Raw genomic sequence first — 19,479 nt, 5'->3', positions numbered from 1 at the left:
AAAGGGGAGTCACGACCTCCCTGTGTACTCTTCATGCTCTGGTCATGGTATAAATCCAGTGTTATCCTTTCCTCAGACATTTCATTTTGATTCTCAGAAATGAGTCGGAAAGTCTGAAAAGTTTCTTCTTGCTATTTTCATTACTGCTGTAACAATTCCACTTCATCTCAAGGTGAAGTGGATGCCTCTGACAAACCAGTGGACACATTACTTACAAGGAAGTAGAGAAAGGAAAAGCAGAAAGATTACAATTTCAAGACATGTTGCTATAATACATTCTGACCTATAAAATAAGGGTCATCAAGGTGTTCCATAGCAGAAAAACTGTCACCCCCTTGCTCCCTCTCCAGTTCTCCACAACGTGAATCTATATCTTCACAATTGTTACTCCTATATTCCAGGCATCCAATAACAAAATAAAATTCCATGGACAGAGGAGCCTGGCAGGCTACAATCCATGGGGTCACAAAGTGCTGGACACAACTGAGTGACTGAGCACACAGGCCATTTGGGTCTCAGGAGAACATTCTCGTTACCAGATGACCAGCTCTTCTCCCGTTGATTTCCTTCTTTTCCCCTAGGAGACTTAGGACTAGAGACTCTTGACTTCCTCTCAAGTGCAGTTTCCTGGATGCCTGGAGAAACTCAGGGGGGAATTTACCTGTTAGGAATTTCTGTGAGTTACCTTGCTAGCTTCCCATATTTTATACCCAGATAGGGCCCTGGGGATCCATTATCATGAGAAAGGAATGACTTCTAGCTGTGAGATATTTTTCTCTCATCTGGGAGTTCCCCTCTTGCTGGTCCTGGTCCTCATTCTGCCATCAAACTGTGGCTTTTCTGCATCTGGATTGTCATAAAGAGGCACTAGTGGCCAAGTCAGGTGTTAGGCTCCCTGTAACTTGTCCCTACCCTCAGCTTCATATTGAGCTGCATTCCATACTTCTATTCCCTTGCCCATTCCAAAGGCACTTTCAGTTCCATCCAGTTGAGTTCTTCAATGTGATTTAAGCACAGATTACTAGCCTAGAGAGGAAAGTTCATTAAGATGTATCAGGTAGTGCTGTTCTCAAGATGTTGACAGCAAGTGTCTCTAGAATAGGACACTAGAGAAAGTTATAATTCAGTGTAAAATATAAAGCTCAGGAGTGTGTAGGTTGACGTAGAGTTCCACTGAGGAGAGGCAGTTGTTTAGTCCCTAAGTCGTGTCCGACTCTTTGTGACCCCATGGATTGCAGTGCACCAGGATCCTCTGTCCATGGGATTTCCCAGCCAAGAATACTGGAGTGGGCTGGCATTTCCTTCTCCAGCAGATCTTCCCGACCCAGGGCTTAAATTGGCAGGCATACTCTTTACGCTGAGCCACCAGGGAAGCCTCAGGGAGAGACAGTGTCTTAATTCCAAGTATGGGATTTGGAGTCAGATAGACCAGGCTTCAAATCCTGGCTCTGCTACTAATTAAAAGACGCTTGCTTCTTGGTAGAAAAGCTATGACAAATCTAGACAGGGTATTAAAAAGCAAAGACATCACTTTGCTGACAAAGGTCCATATAGTCAAAGCTATGGTTTTTCCAGTAGTCATGTATGATGTGAGAGTTGGACTAAAAAGAAAGCTGAGCACTGAAGAACTGATGCTTTTGAACTGTGGTGTTTGAGAGACAATGAGAATCTCCTGGACTGCGAGGAGATCAAACCAGTGAATCATAAAAGGAAATCAGTCCTGAGTATTCATTGGAAGGACTGATGCTGAAGCTGATACTTTGGCCACCTGATGCGAAGAACCGACTCATTAAAAAAGACCCTGATGCTGGGAAAGATTGAGGGGAGGAGGGAAAGGGGGCGACAGAGGATGAGATGGCTGGATGGTATCAGCGACTCTAAGGACATGAGTTTGAGCAAACTCAGGAGATAGTGAAGGACAGGGAACTCTGGCGTGCTGCAGTCCATGGAGTCACAAAGAGTTGGACACGAATGAACCACTGAACAACCAAAGATCAAATTAAAAAACAAATATTTTTGAGGGAAATATTGTAGACGAAGGGACATTTTCTTCAAGCACATTGCCCAACTCCTTAACAAGCTTAAACCAAAGGCTTGAGCCCAGTTGCAAGCTTCGAGTCCTGGAAGCTGGGAGGGTCCAGATCAGGTCCCGCCTACTCCCGCGGTCATACCCACGCCTCCCGGAAGAAGCCTGGATTAGAGGCTCCTGCGGAACCTGAGCGCGGCGGCTGCGGCGCAGGCCGAGCCAGTTTCCCAGACGGACTTCGGTTCCTTGCTTTTAGCGGCTCGGCGCAGGGTTAGCGTCTGGGAGTCTCTGCTCTTCCGTTTATCTGTCCTCGTTCCTAAAACTGCGTAGCAGAACCCCCGCAAGCATGTCGGGGTTCAGCCCGGAGCTCATCGACTATCTGGAGGGGAAGATTTCCTTTGAGGAGTTCGAAAGGAGAAGAGAGGAGAGAAAAACCCGGGAGAAGAAAGTGAGGAGATGATAGGCCTGGATGCTCTCACTGTCTTGTCGCCTTAATACACTTAAGAGATGTGAAGGACCCCACTAAATTCACCCTTATGGGGCGGGCCGCGTACCTCTAGCAGTTTCTCCCCCCCCCCCCCCCCCTTTTTTTAACCGAAACTCCGGTTCTCACATTATCCCTGTGCTAAGCTCCTCTTTAGAACATTTCACTCACCAGAAAGCTTTTGTCTCGGTGGGAACCACTTCTTTCTCTTTTTACTGTTGTCGAATAGTACTTTTTTTTTTTTGCTTGAGAGTAGCTTAACGCTGGTAGATTAAATGGGGTGGAGATGGAGGTGGGGTGTGGGCAGTAGAGTTTGGAGTCAGTTTGTATCTAGTTCAAGTCCTAGCTTTGCCGCTGTTATTTTTGTGACTTTGAATGCGCAACTCACCTCTCTTCTTGAGGCCTCAGTGTCCATTTCCGGACGGAGTGGTTTCAGCTCCCATTTTTGAGGAGTCTCCCAGTGGTGTGATGTAACCCTCCACAGAAGGATTATCATTTTTTTTTGTCTGATAACAAAAACTTCTCTGGTAAATGAGGAAATACATGACTTTTTCATGTCTCTTCACTTGAAGTCGGAGGGAAAATAAAAGTAATTGCACCTTTTGAGGTTAGCTGTTGGATTCTTTCCTAAATCATGCAACCAATAGTGCCCCATCTCTTTTCATTTAAAAAGCAAGGCTGAAAAAAGATAGCAAGACTGCAATGTGTAGATTAATGAAATTATCAAGGTTTTTAAAATTATTTTTTACAAATGACTGATTCAGACTGAAGAATGAGACCCAAGTACAATATTCAAATTTAGATTTCACATACTATGTATGTGTTCAGAGCTCAAGTTTTATAGAAATAAAAAATGAGACAGATGTTCTATTCTCAGCTGGAAAGAGCTAAACGTGCATCTGTTTTTGGAGTCATTAATTAATTTTCAATCCCAGAGTCTTCAGGAAAAAGGAAAGTCATCAGCTGAAGAAAATCCAAATGACTCTGAAGTTCCATCATCATCAGGAATAAACTCTACCAAATCTCAGGGCAAAGATGCCAATGAAGGTATGTTAAGATCACTGCCTGCATTAAATGTTAAGGGTATCTATTAATTTAGTGAAAATGTTATTATTTTTTTTTAAATTGCTGTGGTATTCTGTTGTTGATACCTGGCTTTTTAGGAACATAGTACTTGGTATATAATAGGTGCTCAATATGTATTTGTTGACTTATTGATTATGGTGCTGCTTAGTGGGCTATGTTTGTGGAGAAGGGTTTCAAATCTGCATCAGTGTTTGGGAGCCTTTTGGGGTCACGGTTTTTTAAATTGACCCTCTCATGTGGTTGCTAATTATTCCAGGCTATACTCCCCCAAATTGTAATGAATTATAACTCTATACAAAGGGCTTCCAAATCGCTTCTTTAATTATGAGAGGTAAGATAGAAATGTCAGAGAGGAAGGCCAGTTGGCTGTCCACATGGGACCTTACACACAGCATAGATATCTTGGTGTGTTACCTCATTCCAGGATTCAGTCCTCAACTCCGCATGACCAGATACTAAATTTGGTTACTGCACCCAGACCAATTAAACTTATGAGAGCCTAAGTGATGAATTAGTAGGCAAATTACTAATTTCTGGTGATTGATCAGAATACTAATGATAGTTTGTGGTATCCAGTCATTCATATCAAGTAATCTGGGATGTGGAACTATCAATTAGAATTTAACTTTGGGCATAGGGTCTAATTAAGAACTAAATTAAACTTTCTTGCCTTACTGGGTAGAAATGGAGGCTGTGCAGGAGACCTAGGTTCTATCCCTGGGTCGGGAAGATCCCCTGGAGAAGGGAATGGCTACCCACTCCTGTATTCTTGCCTGGAGAATTCCATGGACAGAGGAGCCTGGCGGGCCACAGTCCATGGAGTCACAAAGAGTTGGACACGACTGAGCAACTATCATTTTCACGTATAAGGTCTAATTGAGACCTAAGCTAAAGTTTCTGGCCCTAGGGGGTAGAAATGGAGGCTGATTGTTTTTCTTCCAAACAAGTAAGACTTTACACAGAGAAAACACTAGTCGGGTAAACAGAAAATGAACAGGTTTTGTCTGCCTCCTTGGACCAAGTGGGGAAGAAAGGGCAAAGAGGAGAGAAAATTAGGATTATAGATTCTTTGCTAGGCAAGTGGAGTGAAAAAGCGGGCTGAAGTTGTTCTAACATCTGTGAGTCCTTCCTTACGTGCTCAGAGTAAGAGCTGCTCTTCCATCATAACATTGTCTTTGAGGTGCAGCTGTTAGTAGCAGGCACCATGGGGTGCTTGCCAGTTTTCCGCCAGTGAAAGTGAGAGTCAGTCACTAAGACATGTACGACTCTTTGTGACCCTGGGGACTGTAGCCCACCAGGCTCTTCTGTCCATGGGATTCTCCAGGCCAGAATACTAAGACGTGGCCGAAAAAGGTGGTTACTTGAATCAGTGCTTTCTGCTTACCATGAGTAGTCAGGCAGACTAGCCTCAGCTCAAATAATACAGTCACTTTAAGATATTAAGCTCCCAGTTTCCTAGGAATGTATTTCGTATACTGACTTTGTGTTCAGGAACCTTGCTAAATTCATAAATTCCGACAGGTTTTGTGCATAGATTCTTTAGGATATTCTATGTATCATCATGTAATCTGTGAATGACAATTTTATTTCTTTGTTAATCTTTATGCCTTTATTTCTCTTCCCTTATTACATTGACTCCAGTAAAATCTTGAAAGGAATGGTGATAGTAGGCATGCTTGTCTCATTGCCAGTATCTTTGGATAATTAGCCATTAACTGTGTTTGTGGAACCTTTTTTGTAGGTATTTTTTAATCAAGTTAAAGGTATTCTCTTACATTTCTGTTGACTAAAAATTTTTATTAGGAATAGGTGTTGGATTTTATCAAATGCTTCTCTGGGGGAGTTCGCTGGCAGTTAAGTGGTTAGAATTCAGTGCTTTCACTGCCAAGGCCTGAGTTTCATCCCTGGTTGGGGAACTAAGATCCTGTAAGCCATGCAGCATGGCCAGAAAAGCTTCTCTATATCAAGATGATTGTATGACTTTTCACTTTTTTTGTGTTACTGTAATAAATTTTATTGATTTGTTTTACAACTTTATTTTGGGTGTTTAGAATTCTTGAAGATGATCATTATGATGTCATAGTAATTATTACTGTAATATTTGTTCCTCAAAACTTGTGGGTTTTTTTTCTTTCTCTTCTTCCTTAAATATACTGACTGTCTTATTTGTCTAGCATCTTTGGGGTTTGAGGTTATTTTACATAAGTGAATAAGCTTTAGGATTTTTTAATAAATATATTTATGTACATTTATTTTAACTGTTTTGTTGCAGATTTTCTAAAATATGCCACATCTCTGCTTTAACAACAAATTGGCTTCTAAACTTTTCTTTATTATTCAAGATAATCATTATAAACTTAGAGAAATCATTTTACTGTAGTGATCTCCTCAGATACAGAGGAAATATGTTATTTTGTTCCTGAAATAATAATGCTGTTTTAATAATAATAGTGTTTTTTAAGCTCTTACTGTATGTTGGGCATTTTTCTCAGTATATATATTTGAAGACTCTGAGTAACCCTGTAGACGTTCAGATCAGATCAGATCAGTCACTCAGTCGTGTCCGACTCTTTGTGACCCCATGAATTGCAGCACGCCAGGCCTCCCTGTCCATCACCAACTCCTGGAGTTCACTGAGACTCACGTCCATCGAGTCAGTGATGCCATCCAGCCATTGACCCCTTTTACAAATGAGCAATCTGAGGTACAGAGAGCTTCGGTTATTTGCCCAAGGTAAAACAGCTGGCAATAGATAGTGGTAAAGTTTGAAACCAGACAGCTTGACTCTAGAGGCCTCACCTTAAACCCCTGTGCTATATGCCCTGGTTATGTACCACCAGACTTGTTCTTAGGTCTTAGGTTAGTTAGTTCTTAGGTCTGTGTCCTGAAATTCCTTAATTTTTTTTTCCCTCTCTGCTTTTAACTGTTACTCTGTGTGTTTCTGATTTCCCACTTAATTTTGCCTGTATGTCTGGATAAGGCCTAAAGGATGAGTCAGCAGTTTCTACAGAGTAAAATACATGGCCTTGTGACAGCTTTCTTTGCATTGTTTTTGGGAATGTTCATTTGTCTTTTACTTTCAAGTTTGGTAATGCTGGGGTAGAAATTTATATTCCAGAAAATACTGTTTGTTTTTCTTTCAAGTGCTGAGTATGCTAAAGCTTTTGTTTCCTACCTCAATGTCTTTTTCTTTAGGTGAAACATCAGATGGAGTCAGTAAGTCAGTTCACAAGGTCTTTGCTTCCATGCTTGGAGAGAATGAAGATGAGGAGGAGGAAGAGGAAGAAGAGGAGGAAGAGGAGGAGGAAGAAACGCCTGAGCAACCCACTGCTGGCGACGTGTTTGTATTGGAGATGGTTCTCAATCGTGAAACCAAGAAAATGATGAAAGTAAAGTGTTTCTTATTTTGGTATTTATAAACAGAATGTAAAAATGTGACATAGAAATGGAAAAAAAAAAGTCTTTATACATTTATACTGAAAGAATTCAACTGTAAGAAAGAAAATACTGTGAGATTGCTGTTACTGATTTCTTATGTTTCATTTTTAGAGATTTTTAAATGTTAAACCTTAATTATTACAAATGTCAAAATTTACTATAATTTTGCTGTTAAAAGGTTTATATTGTATCTTGATTTTTTTTTAACCAAATTTATTCTGAGTAGATAAATTTGAAAGGAGAATCTTCAGTAGATTGCATCATAAATCTCCCGGCATATAAATTCATTTTGCAACATCCAGTTCTACATTTGGTCTAATTAGTAATTTAGTAATGCCTGACCAGTTTGATTTTTGCTTTGTTAAATACTTTATTGTACTTTGAACTTGCTACTGTAGGAAAGTTTTGTTGGGTTGGGTTTGTTTTCTGTTTGAGTCTAAATGTCATTTTTGTTTTGTAGGAGAAAAGACCTCGGAGTAAACTTCCCAGAGCTCTGAGAGGTCTCATGGGTGAAGCCAACATTCGCTTTGCTCGAGGAGAACGTGAAGAGGCAATATTGATGTGCATGGAAATCATAAGACAAGGTTTTAATGTGGGGATTATTGACAATAGCATGTTAATAGTCTGACTTTTAAAACAAAGGGAGGAGTACCTCACTCTGCTATTTGGAAAATATATTCAGGAGCTTGGAGGTGATTGTAATAACAGTGATATAACTACCCATTTAAATAGGAATCATTGCCAAGAAAATGATAATCACAGAGTATGATTCAATGAAATATCATTAATATATATTGAACTCTTAACAGGCTTTTAAAAAAATGTGTTTTTTAGCATTTCATTTTAGGAGTTTTATATGTTTATAATATGTCTTTTTAAAATATGGCAAACACATTACTTTAAAGCCACTCTGAGGAGTATTCTTTTTCTACCATTTTCCAAACAGACACTGTTAGATTATTTTCTACGTTTTGATAAAGGACAATATATACTTGTCATCTTTCCATTAAACTGCAAAGCTCAGGCATATTGAAAGATATCTTTAGAAGTCACTTTTTGACTAATCACTTGCATTTATTATTTTGTTTTCCTGGTGTGTTGCCAAGTGATGCCCTGCGTAGTGGCTTGAGCAGTCTACTACAGTGAACTTTCAATTTATCTTTTCCATATTTTGGCATTTCCTTTCATTTAGTCTAGGGTCCTTTTCAGTATTATCTGTTCCTTTATTAGTTTATAATTGTTTATTTTGACAGTTACCTTTGATTTTAATCCCTCATGTTCTTAGAACCTTAATTCATAAACATTATTTCAGAAATGTGGATTAACCTTTCACTTTGATAATCTGGATTTAGGTGCTAGTTAGATATCTTCTCTCCATTAATCCCATACACCTCAGTGTGGAAGCTGGATCATGATGGTTTAACCCCACTGATGTGGCTGATGCTCATTGGGATGAACTTGCTGGATTAATGAGCCATGTTTAGCCTTATCAAAGGGGACTTTTCATGAGGGGGACGTGGTAGAGAGTAGGGTTTTTCATGAAATTACACTTTGCTTAGAGAGAATAATAGTTTTTAAATCCTAAAGAGTATATGAAAATACACTAAAGCAAATATACTGTATGTATAATTCTGTTCAAATTATTTCAAAAAGCATGAATATTAAAGGATCCATAGTTTGAAACATGAAATTGATATTAGCATAAGTGTCTTCCCTCAGCCAATGAAATTTGTTTTTTTGTTCTATTCATTATAGCTCCTTTAGCTTATGAGCCATTTTCCACTCTTGCTATGATATATGAGGACCAAGGTGACATGGAGAAATCATTGCAGTTTGAATTGATTGCTGCACATTTAAATCCCAGTGACACTGAAGAATGGGTTAGATTGGCAGAAATGTCCCTGGAACAAGACAATATTAAGCAGGCTATTTTTTGCTACACAAAAGGTAATAAAAATGTTTTTCTTGCTTTGTTTGATAAAATGTTATATAATAGATTTATGATCAGTGTACTTACTATTCTGGGGTGCTGTTCATTGAAATACATTTATTCCTTGTATTCTGTTATACCAGAGGTAAGTATTTGGGCTCCCTATATTTTCACATTTATCAGCAACTTTGTTTATATTTTGAGCTAATACAGTAAAACTGTTTTTTGAAGACAAGACCATTTTCCCGCCAAGATCGGTGTTGGTTCCAAGCTGTTTCTTGAGAGTTAGTATTAGACTTCAGTGACCAAATGAAGGTTAATAGGGAGATTTTAGGCTTCTATTTGGTCAAGCCTAGTCTGGCATTCCTGTGAAGGTAGATTTAGTCTGGAATAAACCAATTGGTTCCATTGGCAAATTAGCTTAGAGTGTTTAATAGATTTTCTGAAAAGATGGGTCACACCCTACCATGAGCCCCCTTTTATAGTAAATCTCTAATCTATATTCCTTATTTTCTTTTTAGCACTTAAATATGAACCTACTAATGTCCGTTACCTGTGGGAGCGATCAAGCCTTTATGAACAGATGGGAGATCACAAAATGGCAATGGATGGTTATAGGCGTATTTTAAACCTTTTGTCTCCATCTGATGGAGAACGATTTATGCAATTGACTAGAGATATGGCAAAGTAAGTTTCAAGTTGAAATATACATAAATGTTCTTATTAATCATCTTGTTTTTGAAATCAAAAGATATATTGGAAGTGAAGATACTTTTTATTGAGGTTCAGGAAAGTGTTTTGCTTCCTTTATTTTAATATTGTGCTTAAATACAGAGGTTTTTTTTTCCCCCAGTACTTTATTTCCAAGTCGACTGTGTGATTGTTTAGAAAAAATTGTATTATATATTTGATTATCTTTCATGTGCCCAGAAGTTTAAAAATGGAACATGTTCTGAAGGATGACTAGATTCCCAGGTTTTCATAAATTATGTACGTATACAGTAATGCTAAGTTATTGCAAATGTGCTAGTGAAATATTTATGCTCTGAGATCTACAGTCATTTTATCTTGAGCCTGTACTAGAATGACTTTTTAAGATGCAAACTTTTCTTTAGGTTGGCACATGCTACCAACATTAGTCATTAATTTAGAGTTTAGTAGCATGGGCAGCTGGTGGGGAAGGCATATTTGGATTAATCAGAGTTGGAGTTTTATCAGAAGACCTTGATAAAGGGAGAGAAGTGCAGGAGAATTGAGATGCACAAGGGAGTAATTGTAATATTGGATGACAGAGAAGGAGAAAAGTGAGGATAGGAATGGTGCAGCCACAGTAAAAAGTGGTAGGATCAATGTTTTGTAGATCCCATTGAGGTAGAAAAGTTACTGGCATTGAGTTACAAAGGGAGTGAGCTAGAATGATATGAGGTAGCTTTGGGAGAGTGAGCTGCTTGATGTTACAACACGGTTATACTGACAGTACACATTTTTCTCTGGATCATCTCTGATTATGATTTTAAAGAAGAGTTTTCTCCTCCCAAATTTTAAGAAAATGAGATTCATAGTTAATAGAGGGCCTGTGTAGGAAAATGAGTTTTATGATCTGAATTAATAAGCACTGATCAATTTTTGCCATTAATCTTTTAGGAGTTACTATGAAGCCAATGATGTTACTTCAGCTATTAACATAATTGAAGAAGCTCTCTCAAAACACCAGGGCCTAGTCTCCATGGAAGATGTTAACATTGCAGCTGAACTATACATTTCTAATAAACAATATGACAGAGCTTTGGAGGTAGGAACATTTATGTGTTTCTCTGTTAGGTTTTGAACATGCACTTTTTTTTTGTTTTAGAAATTCTTACAAATTGACAATTCCTCATTTAAGTTATATTATTTATTTTAAACTATTCATTTAAAGTTTGTATGGACACACTTAAGTTCTGTAATAATCCTGTATGAAATATAAAATGTAGTTACCATATGATAAAAGCTGTTGCTGTTATCACAGATGCTAGGTATGCCTGTACTTCATCATAGCAGGACTCAGCAGCAGACTAATGGTTATGATTCATTTCTTAATCTTTTGGGAAAATTAGATTGGTTTGCTATAGAGAAATTATGTATTTTTAGTGAAGCATTAGTTAATATGATATAAAAATGTTAATGTATCACATTGGCTTCTTAAAGAGACATACTGTTGCTTTTTATAGTTCATTATATCTTTTAAGGATTATTTGAATTAACTGTACAAATCTTTGCATTGTGAAAAAGTTTTTCATATATACCTGTGTATTATTTCCTGCTCTGCCCTCCCCCCCCAATACTTTAGGTAATTACAGATTTTTCTGGAATTGTGCTGGAAAAAAGAACTACAGAAGAAGGCACTTCGGAAGAGAATAAAGGTTGTAGTTTCCTCTGCATAGGAGAAAGTGCATAATCCTTTTGTTCATAACGTGGTATTTTGAAATTAGTAGAGTTTTCATAGCAAGTTTTCCCAAGAAGCGTTTTTTCCTAACAGAGATTCCATATCTTTTTCTTGTGAGTATTCACTCACAGGTAATTTTTTTTTTTAACTTGGTTTTAGTCCTTTTTTTTCCCCTTAGTACATCTGTTTGAACTTGGCATTTGTCATTGACACAGGGCCTTGATAGTGTTCCGTGAAAAAAGAATGAATTATGGAGCAGCTTATCAGAAACCTTTCAAACTAAAGCAGTTTACTTTTTAAAAAGGGCTTAAAATGCTCTCTACTAATTTATTTCAAACTTATTAAAGATTGAAAAAATTCTGTTTCAAACTTAAGCATTCACTTAAAATTCTGCTTTAAACTTAGGCACAATATTAGATCATCCCTTTCTCAGTCTCTTTTGTAGTGAAGACTAAAAAGAGGCTCTTGGATTCAAGAAGAAAAAGAGAAAGTTTGTATATCCTTATTTGTCACTTTTGTTTTCTAGTTTTTTGTGGTTTTGATAGAAGGTGTGGGAGTTTATGTAGATTTTTGGTAAGTGGATAAAGTATTAGGAAAATAGGAAGGATAATTGCTAATCAAAAGACAGACCGAAGGAAATTTAAGAGCCTAGAACCAGAGTTTGCCAAACTTAGAACTGACTGTAGAATCATTTGCTTTGAGTAAAGTAAATGAGGTCTTACATAGAAGGTACAGTTTGCTTCATTTGCTCCACTTTCTAAGATTATTAGGAACTTTTTGTTTGTCTAATGCACAGCTGGTGACAACGTTATCTGTGCTATACCTGATGGTGTGCCAATAGACATCACAGTGAAGCTGATGGTCTGCCTTGTACATCTCAACATTCTTGAACCACTTAATGTAAGTAGCATTAAGACTTGCACTTGAGATACTTTAGATCAAATCTGTAATGTTTTTCTTTAGATACAGGAAATTATAAGTTGACCCTAGATTTCACATTTTTTAATAACCAGGAAGTCACAGTAAGCATCATATTATATTTGTGTGAATGTCTTTTAAAAGCTGAGTGTTTGGAACTGGGCTTATAATGATTTGTTTTTCTTGAGAATAATCCAGATAACAGAATGTGAGATTGGGCCTTTTAGACAGTTGGCAGTTTCTGACAGTTGTTCTCTTTTGCTGACTTCAGACTATTTTATTAAATAAAAAAATACTGGATATCTACTTTAGGATAAAGTGTTGAATAAAATACTCAAATCCCTGTCCTCATGGATCTTTTGACTTAATGGGATTAGATAATAAATACATAAAATATAGTATGCTAGTTGGTGATAAGTGCTCTGGAGAAAAATCAGAGAAGAATAGGAAATATTGGGGGTGGGAGGAGTTGCACTTTTATTAAATAGGTGAAGAAAAGCCTCCCCTGAAAGTAACATTTGAGTAATGACATGAAGGAAGTGAAAAAGTAGGCCAAGCAGGTAATGGAGGGAATGGCTTTCTGGGGAAACAGCAAACACAGAGGCCCTGTGACACGGGCTTGCTTGACTTGCTTGAGGGAGAGCACAGCAGATCAGTGTTGTCTTAGCTCCTGCAATGCCTGCCTTATAACACATCTTCAGAAGTAATGTGTTGAGTGAGTGAATGATGGCAGTATGAATTCTTTATAATAGAGACACAGGAATGATTTAAGAAATCATGTAAAGCTGTTTTTATTAAGCCTTGCTCCTTTTAGATTCACCTCAGATAACTGGTGTATATGTTAAAAAGAGAAATACAAGTAGACGTGTTTATTTGTAATGAATGCTTGACTTCAGACTGTTACTTTGGGGTCTAGCCTCTGTTGACAACACTAGTGGAACAGAATCCTGAAGACATGGGAGACCTCTATCTTGATGTTGCTGAAGCTTTCCTGGATGTTGGTGAATATAATTCTGCACTTCCCCTCCTTAGTGCACTGGTCTGCTCTGAAAGATACAACCTCGCAGTGGTTTGGCTTCGGCATGCAGGTAATTCTTTTTTGTAGGAAGGGAAAGTTTTAATCACATAAGCAGGCAAGAACTTACTTCCCCAAGATGGTAATAGTTATTATAAAATGTTAATGTCTTAGTGAAAATACTTCTGGTTTCAGGGCAGTTTTTTGAAAGTCAGTATTTTAAATTGTCTTGATTCACCACTAACTGATTTTCTCTCACAAATGCATTGGGGAATGATTCACTTAATGGTACCTGAGTGAAATAAAAGGACTAACATGTCCCTATTAAAATGTACTGTAAATACCTATCTTTTACCTGTTTTAACCTTAGGCTCTGGTTTTTAGTAATAGATTGTCAGACTTAGAGTGTAATCTAATTTTTGAAGAGCTTTTAAGGATTTATATTTAATGTTATTTTGAGGGAAAAGTTAATATATTTTCAGTGTTTTTTGAGCAAATCCAATGAAGATTGGATTTTATCTGTCAATTTATTTCGCTGCATCTAAATCCAGAGTAATCTGAAATAAATTGTTTAGAGTGGGAAAAACAGCTTGAGAAAAACTACTAAATCTCTTACAGAAATGTATGAAAAACAAAAATATTCTAATAGGATTTCCTATTGAATCAACATAAGAGATGCCTTAAAATTTGAATAGTCTCTGTTACAAATATTGTATAATGACCAGTTTTAATATTTAAAATATTTTGAAGTACTATATAGTAGCAGAAAGTTCTATATAAATAGAGGAACATTGAATGATATCTTGAGATGTATCACAGATCAGTATCAGTTCAGTTGCTCAGTAATGTCCGACTCTTTGCGACCCCATGGACTGTAGCACTCCAGGCCTCCCAGTCCATGACCAACTCCCAGGGTTTACTCAAACTCATATCCATTGAGTCAATGATGCCATCCTAACCATCTCATCCTCCGTTGTCCCCTTCTCCCCCTGCCTTCAATGTTTCTCAGCATCAGGGTCTTTTCAAATGAGTGAGTTCTTCACATCAGGTGGCCCAAGTATTGGAGTTTCAGCTTGAACATCAGTCCTTCCAATGAATATTCAGGACAAATTTCTTTTAGAATGGACTGTTTGTATCTCTTTGCAGTTCAAGGGACACACAAGAGTCTTCTTCAACACCACAATTCAAAAGCATCAATTCCTCAGCACCAGCTTTCTTTATAGTCCAACTCTCACATCCATATGTGACTACTGGAAAAACCAAAGCCTTGACTACATGGATCTTTGTTGGCAAAGTAATGTCTCTGGTTTATAATATGCTGTCTAGGTTGGTCATAACTTTTCTTCCAAGAAGTTCAATTCAGTTGCTCAGTTGTGTCCGACTCTTTGCGAACCCATGAACTGCAGCATGCCAGGCCTCCTTGTCCATCTCCAGCTCCCAGAGTTTACCCACACCCATCCATTGAGTCGCTGATGCCATCCAACCATCTCATCCTCTGTCGTCCCCTTCTCCTCCTGTCCTCAATCTTCCCCAGCATCATGGTCTTTTCAAATGAGTCAGCTCTTCACATCAGGTGGCTGAAGTATTGGAGTTTCAGCTTCAACATCAGCCCTTCCAGTGAACAGCCAGGACTGATCTCCTTTAGGATGGACTGGTTGGATCTCCTTGCAGTCCAAGGGACTCTCAAGAGTCTTCTCAAACACCATATTTCAAAAGCATCAACTCTTTGGCACTCAGCTTTCTTTATAGTCCAACTCTCACATCCATACGTGACTACTGGGAAAACCATAAGCCTTGACTAGACGAACTTTGTTGGCAAAGTAATGTTTCTGCTTTTTAATATGCTGTCTAGGTTGGTCATAACTTTCCTTCCAAGGAGTAAGCATCTTTTAATTTCATGGCTACAATCACCATCTGCAGTGATTTTGGAGCCAAAAAAAAAAAAAAGTCAGCCGCTGTTTCCACTGTTTCCCCATCTATTTGCCATGAAGTGATGGGACTGGATACCATGATCTTAGTTTTCTGAATGTTGAGCTTTAAGCCAGCTTTTTCACTCTCCTCTTTCACTTTCATCAAGAGACTTTTTAGTTCTTCTTCATTTTCTGCCATAAGGGTGGTGTCATCTGCATATCTGAGGTTATTGATATTTCTCCTGGCAATCTTGATTCCAGCTTGTGCTTCTTCGAGTCCAGAGTTTCTCATGATGTACTCTGCATAGAAGTTAAATAAGCTGCCTTATTATACAATATACAGCCTTGATGTACTCCTTTTCCTGTTTGGAACCAGTCTGTTATTCTATGTCCAATTATAACTGTCGCTTCCTGACCTGCATACAGGTTTCTCAAGAGGCAGGTCAGGTGGTCTGGTATTCCCATCTCTTGAAAAAATTTCCACAGTTTGTTGTGATCCACACAGTCAAAAGCTTCGGCATAGTCAGTAAAGCAGAAATAGATGTTTTTCTGAAACTCGTGCTTTTTCTATGATCCAACAGATGTTGGCAATTTGATCTCTGGTTCCTCTGTCTTTTCTAAAATCAGCTTGAACATCTGGAAGTTCACAGTTCACATACTGTTGAAGCCTGGCTTGGAGAATCGTGAGCATTTCTTTACTAGCATGTGAGATGAGTGCAATTGTGTGGTAGTTTGAGCATTCTTTGGCATTGCGTTTCTTTGGGATTGGAATGAAAGCTGCCCTTTTTCAGTCCTGTGGCCACTGCTGAGTTTCCAAATTTGCTGGCGTATTGAGTGTAACACTTTCACAGCATCATCTTTTAGGATTTGAAATAGCTCAACTGGAATTCCATCGCCTCTGCTAGTTTTGCTCATAGTGATGCTTCTTAAGGCCTACTTGACTTCACATTCCAGGATGTCTGGCTCTAGGTGAGTGATCACACCATCGTGATTATCTGGGTCGTGAAGATCTTTTTTGTATAGTTCTTCTGTGTATTCTTGCCACCTCTTCTTAATATCTTTTGCTTCTGTTGGTTCCATGCCATTACTGTCCTTTTTTGAGCACATCTTTGCATGAAATGTTCCCTTAGTGTCTCTTAATTTTCTGGAAGAGATCTCTAGTCTTTCCCATTCTGTTGTTTCCCTCCATTTCTTTGCACTGATCACCGAGGAAGGCTTTCTTATCTCTCCTTGCTATTCGTTGGAACTCTGCATTCAAATGGGTATATCTTTCCTTTTCTCCTTTGCTTTTTGCTTCTCTTCTTTTCACAGCCTTTGTAAGGCCTCCTCAGACAGCCATTTTTCCTTTTTGCATTTCTTTTCCATGGGGATGGTCTTGATCCCTGTCTCCTGTACAGTGTCTCAAACCTCCGTCCATAGTTCTTCAGGCACTCTGTCTATCAGATCAGATCTAGTCCCTTAAATCTATTTCTCACTTCCACTGTATAATCATAAAGGATTTGATTTAGGTCATACCTGAATGGTCTAGTCATTTTCCCTACTTTCTTCAGTTTAAGAAGTTGAATTAAGAATTTGGCAATAAGGAGTTCATGATCTGAGCCACAGTCAGCTCCCGGTCTTGTTTTTGCTGTCTGTATAGAGCTTTTCCATCTTTCGCTGCAAAGAATATAATCAGTCTGATTTCAGTGTTAACCATCTGGTGATGTCCATGTGTAGAGTCTTCTCTTGCGTTTTTGGAAGAGGGTGTTTTTTATGACCAGTGCATTCTCTTGGCAAAACTCTATTAGCCTTTGCCCTGCTTCATTCTGTACTCCAAGGCCAAATTTGCCTGTTATTCCAGGTGTTTCTTGACTTCCTACTTTTGCATTCCAGTCCCCTATAATGAAAAGGATATCTTTTTTGGGTGTTAGTTCTAGAAGGTCTGGTAGGTCTTCATAGAACCATTCAACTTCAGCTTCTTCAGCATTACTGGTTGGGGCATAGACTTGGATTACCGTGATATTGAATGGTTTGCCTTGGAAACGAACAGAGATCATTCTGTCATTTTTGAGACTGCATCCAAGTACTGCATTTCAGACTCTTTTGTTGACTGTGTTGGTTACTCCATTTCTTCTAAGAGATTCTTGCCCACAGTAATAGATATAATGGTCATCTGAGTTAAATTCACCCATTCCAATCCAGTTTAGTTCGCCGATTCCTAAAATGTCAACGTTCACTCTTGGCATCTCCTGTTTGACCACTTCCAATTTGCCTTGATTCATGGACCTAACATTCCAGGTTCCTATGCAATATTGCTCTTTACAGCATCGGACCTTGCTTCCGTCACCAGTCACATCCACAACTGGGTGTTGTTTTTGCTTTGGCTCCGTCTCTTCATTCATTCTAGAGTTATTTCTCCACTGATCTCCAGTAGCATATTGGCCATCTACCGACCCGGGGAGTTCATCTTTCAGTGTCCTATCTTTTTGCCTTTTCATACTGTTCGTGGGGTTCTCAAGGCTAGAATACTGAAGTGGTTTGCCATTCCCTTCTCCAGTGGACCATATCACAGATATGAAATAGCAGACTTAATGATTAAGATAACACTTTATTTGGATGACTGAAAAGGAATACAGATGTAAAAGTTTACATACATAAATTTACATAAAAAGATACATTATTTGTGGGGTTTTAATTTTAAAAGACATAAACAGGGAATTAAAATTTTTTTGCCTTCTGTATGGCTGTGGTTTTGAAACTGCTCTTGTTATTAGCAGTAGATGTTTTTAAATCCTCTTTAATTACAATCATGATACTGATAAATGCTTTTTCTATGTTGAACATATGTAGCTTTAGATGAGTGGAAGGTAAAACCTCAGTATTGTCTGAAAATCATAAGGAAATTTGGAACGGTAGAGAAGAAACATCATTAGAGGAATTTAATGCTTGTAGCATAATAATGAAGTATCTTTTAAAGTGATAAGTGAAAAATTATAAGAAATTCCATCATGGTGATTCACCCATATTTAGTGGTCTTCCTTCATTACCAAAGTTTAACCTGAAGATAGTGGTGAGGAGATATTTGAGAAATTTGAGATTTGAGAAAACAGTAGGACGCAAATACCATCTTAGGCGATCAGTGCAGTGAGAAGGAAAGAGGTGAAAGGGCCTGTGTTTGTAAGTGCTGTGGCTGTTTGGGTAGGAAGAAGAAATGCTTACTGGGAACTGATCATCAAATTGTAGGACTTAATGATTGATTGGCATAAAGTATGAAGAATAGGGCCCAATAACTTCACCTCTAAGGACTTATTCTGAGGAAGTAATTGAATGAGGTGAGGAGAGGTGTTTTATATTGGAGATCACAAAACTCAGGAGCCTGACAAGTAACAGAAGTGAGTGAAGTAGGTAAGTGAGAGGCCCAGGGCAGGCTGGGAACTGGAGAGCCCCATCTAAAGGGTGCCTCTGCTTCTTGGCATGGCTGATGCAGCGTGTAGGAATGAAGGGACTCAACTGTTGCCAAACCCAGATTTTCCGAAAGAATGCAATAACTTGGATTTCTTAAAAAAATCCTAACTTTTAAAGATGTAAACAGTTTACTGTTTTTAACAGTACTGTGGCCAACAAAGCGTATCTGTGGGTTAAATTGGTTTCCCAGTTTGTGAACTCTGACTTATATACATGAAGATGTTTACTGTAGGGTTATTTATTAGAGTAAAAATTGAGGAATAACCTAAATGTTGAGCAGCATGGTTAAGTATAAACTGTGGAAAATTCTGAAAGAGATGGGAATACCAGACCACCTGACCGGCCTCCTGAGAAACCTATATGCAGGTCAGGAAGCAATAGTTAGAACTGGACATGGAACAACAGACTGGTTCCAAATAGGAAAAGGAGTACGTCAAGGCTGTATATTGTCACCCTGCTTATTTAACTTCTATGCAGAGTACATCATGAGAAACGCTGGGCTGGAAGAAGCACAAGCTGGAATCAAGATTGCCGGGAGAAATACCAATAACCTCAGATATGCAGATGACACCACCCTTATGGCAGAAAGTGAAGAGGAACTAAAAAGTCTCTTGATGAAAGTGAAAGAGGAGAGTGAAAAAGTTGGCTTAAAGCTCAACATTCAGAAAACGAAGATCATGGCATCTGTTCCCATCACTTCATGGGAAATAGATGGGGAAACAGTGTCAGACTTTATTTTTTTGGACTGCAAAATCACTGCAGATGGTGATGGCAGTCATGAAATTAAAAGACGCTTACTCCTT

General features: G+C 38.3%; 1 protein-coding gene across 3 annotated transcripts in view; it reads left to right on the top strand.

Annotated features, from left to right (window-relative positions):
• The first annotated feature begins 1,898 nt into the window (after positions 1-1,898).
• GTF3C3 (general transcription factor IIIC subunit 3) overlaps positions 1,899-19,479 on the top strand; it is a 30,734-nt gene continuing 13,153 nt past the window's right edge. For 2 of the 3 annotated variants that reach the window (XR_008712051.1, XR_008712052.1), the window contains exons 1-10: positions 1,899-2,474; positions 3,446-3,557; positions 6,792-6,985; positions 7,495-7,618; positions 8,790-8,981; positions 9,486-9,651; positions 10,609-10,756; positions 11,294-11,366; positions 12,186-12,289; positions 13,224-13,395. Coding sequence is in view for 1 of the 3 variants with exons in the window: in XM_055572988.1 (XP_055428963.1) it covers positions 2,373-2,474; positions 3,446-3,557; positions 6,792-6,985; positions 7,495-7,618; positions 8,790-8,981; positions 9,486-9,651; positions 10,609-10,756; positions 11,294-11,366; positions 12,186-12,289; positions 13,224-13,395 (1,387 nt within the window). In the remaining 2 variants the exon portion in view is untranslated. The remainder of the gene's footprint in view (positions 2,475-3,445; positions 3,558-6,791; positions 6,986-7,494; positions 7,619-8,789; positions 8,982-9,485; positions 9,652-10,608; positions 10,757-11,293; positions 11,367-12,185; positions 12,290-13,223; positions 13,396-19,479) is intronic. The other variant, XM_055572988.1, reaches the window with a different exon arrangement.

The sequence above is a fragment of the Bubalus kerabau genome, chromosome 3 (genome assembly GCF_029407905.1).
Source record: "Bubalus kerabau isolate K-KA32 ecotype Philippines breed swamp buffalo chromosome 3, PCC_UOA_SB_1v2, whole genome shotgun sequence".
Lineage (NCBI taxonomy): Eukaryota > Metazoa > Chordata > Mammalia > Artiodactyla > Bovidae > Bubalus > Bubalus kerabau.
The sequence above is the reverse complement of the archived record's forward strand: the minus strand, read 5'-3'. Positions and strand labels throughout refer to the sequence as shown.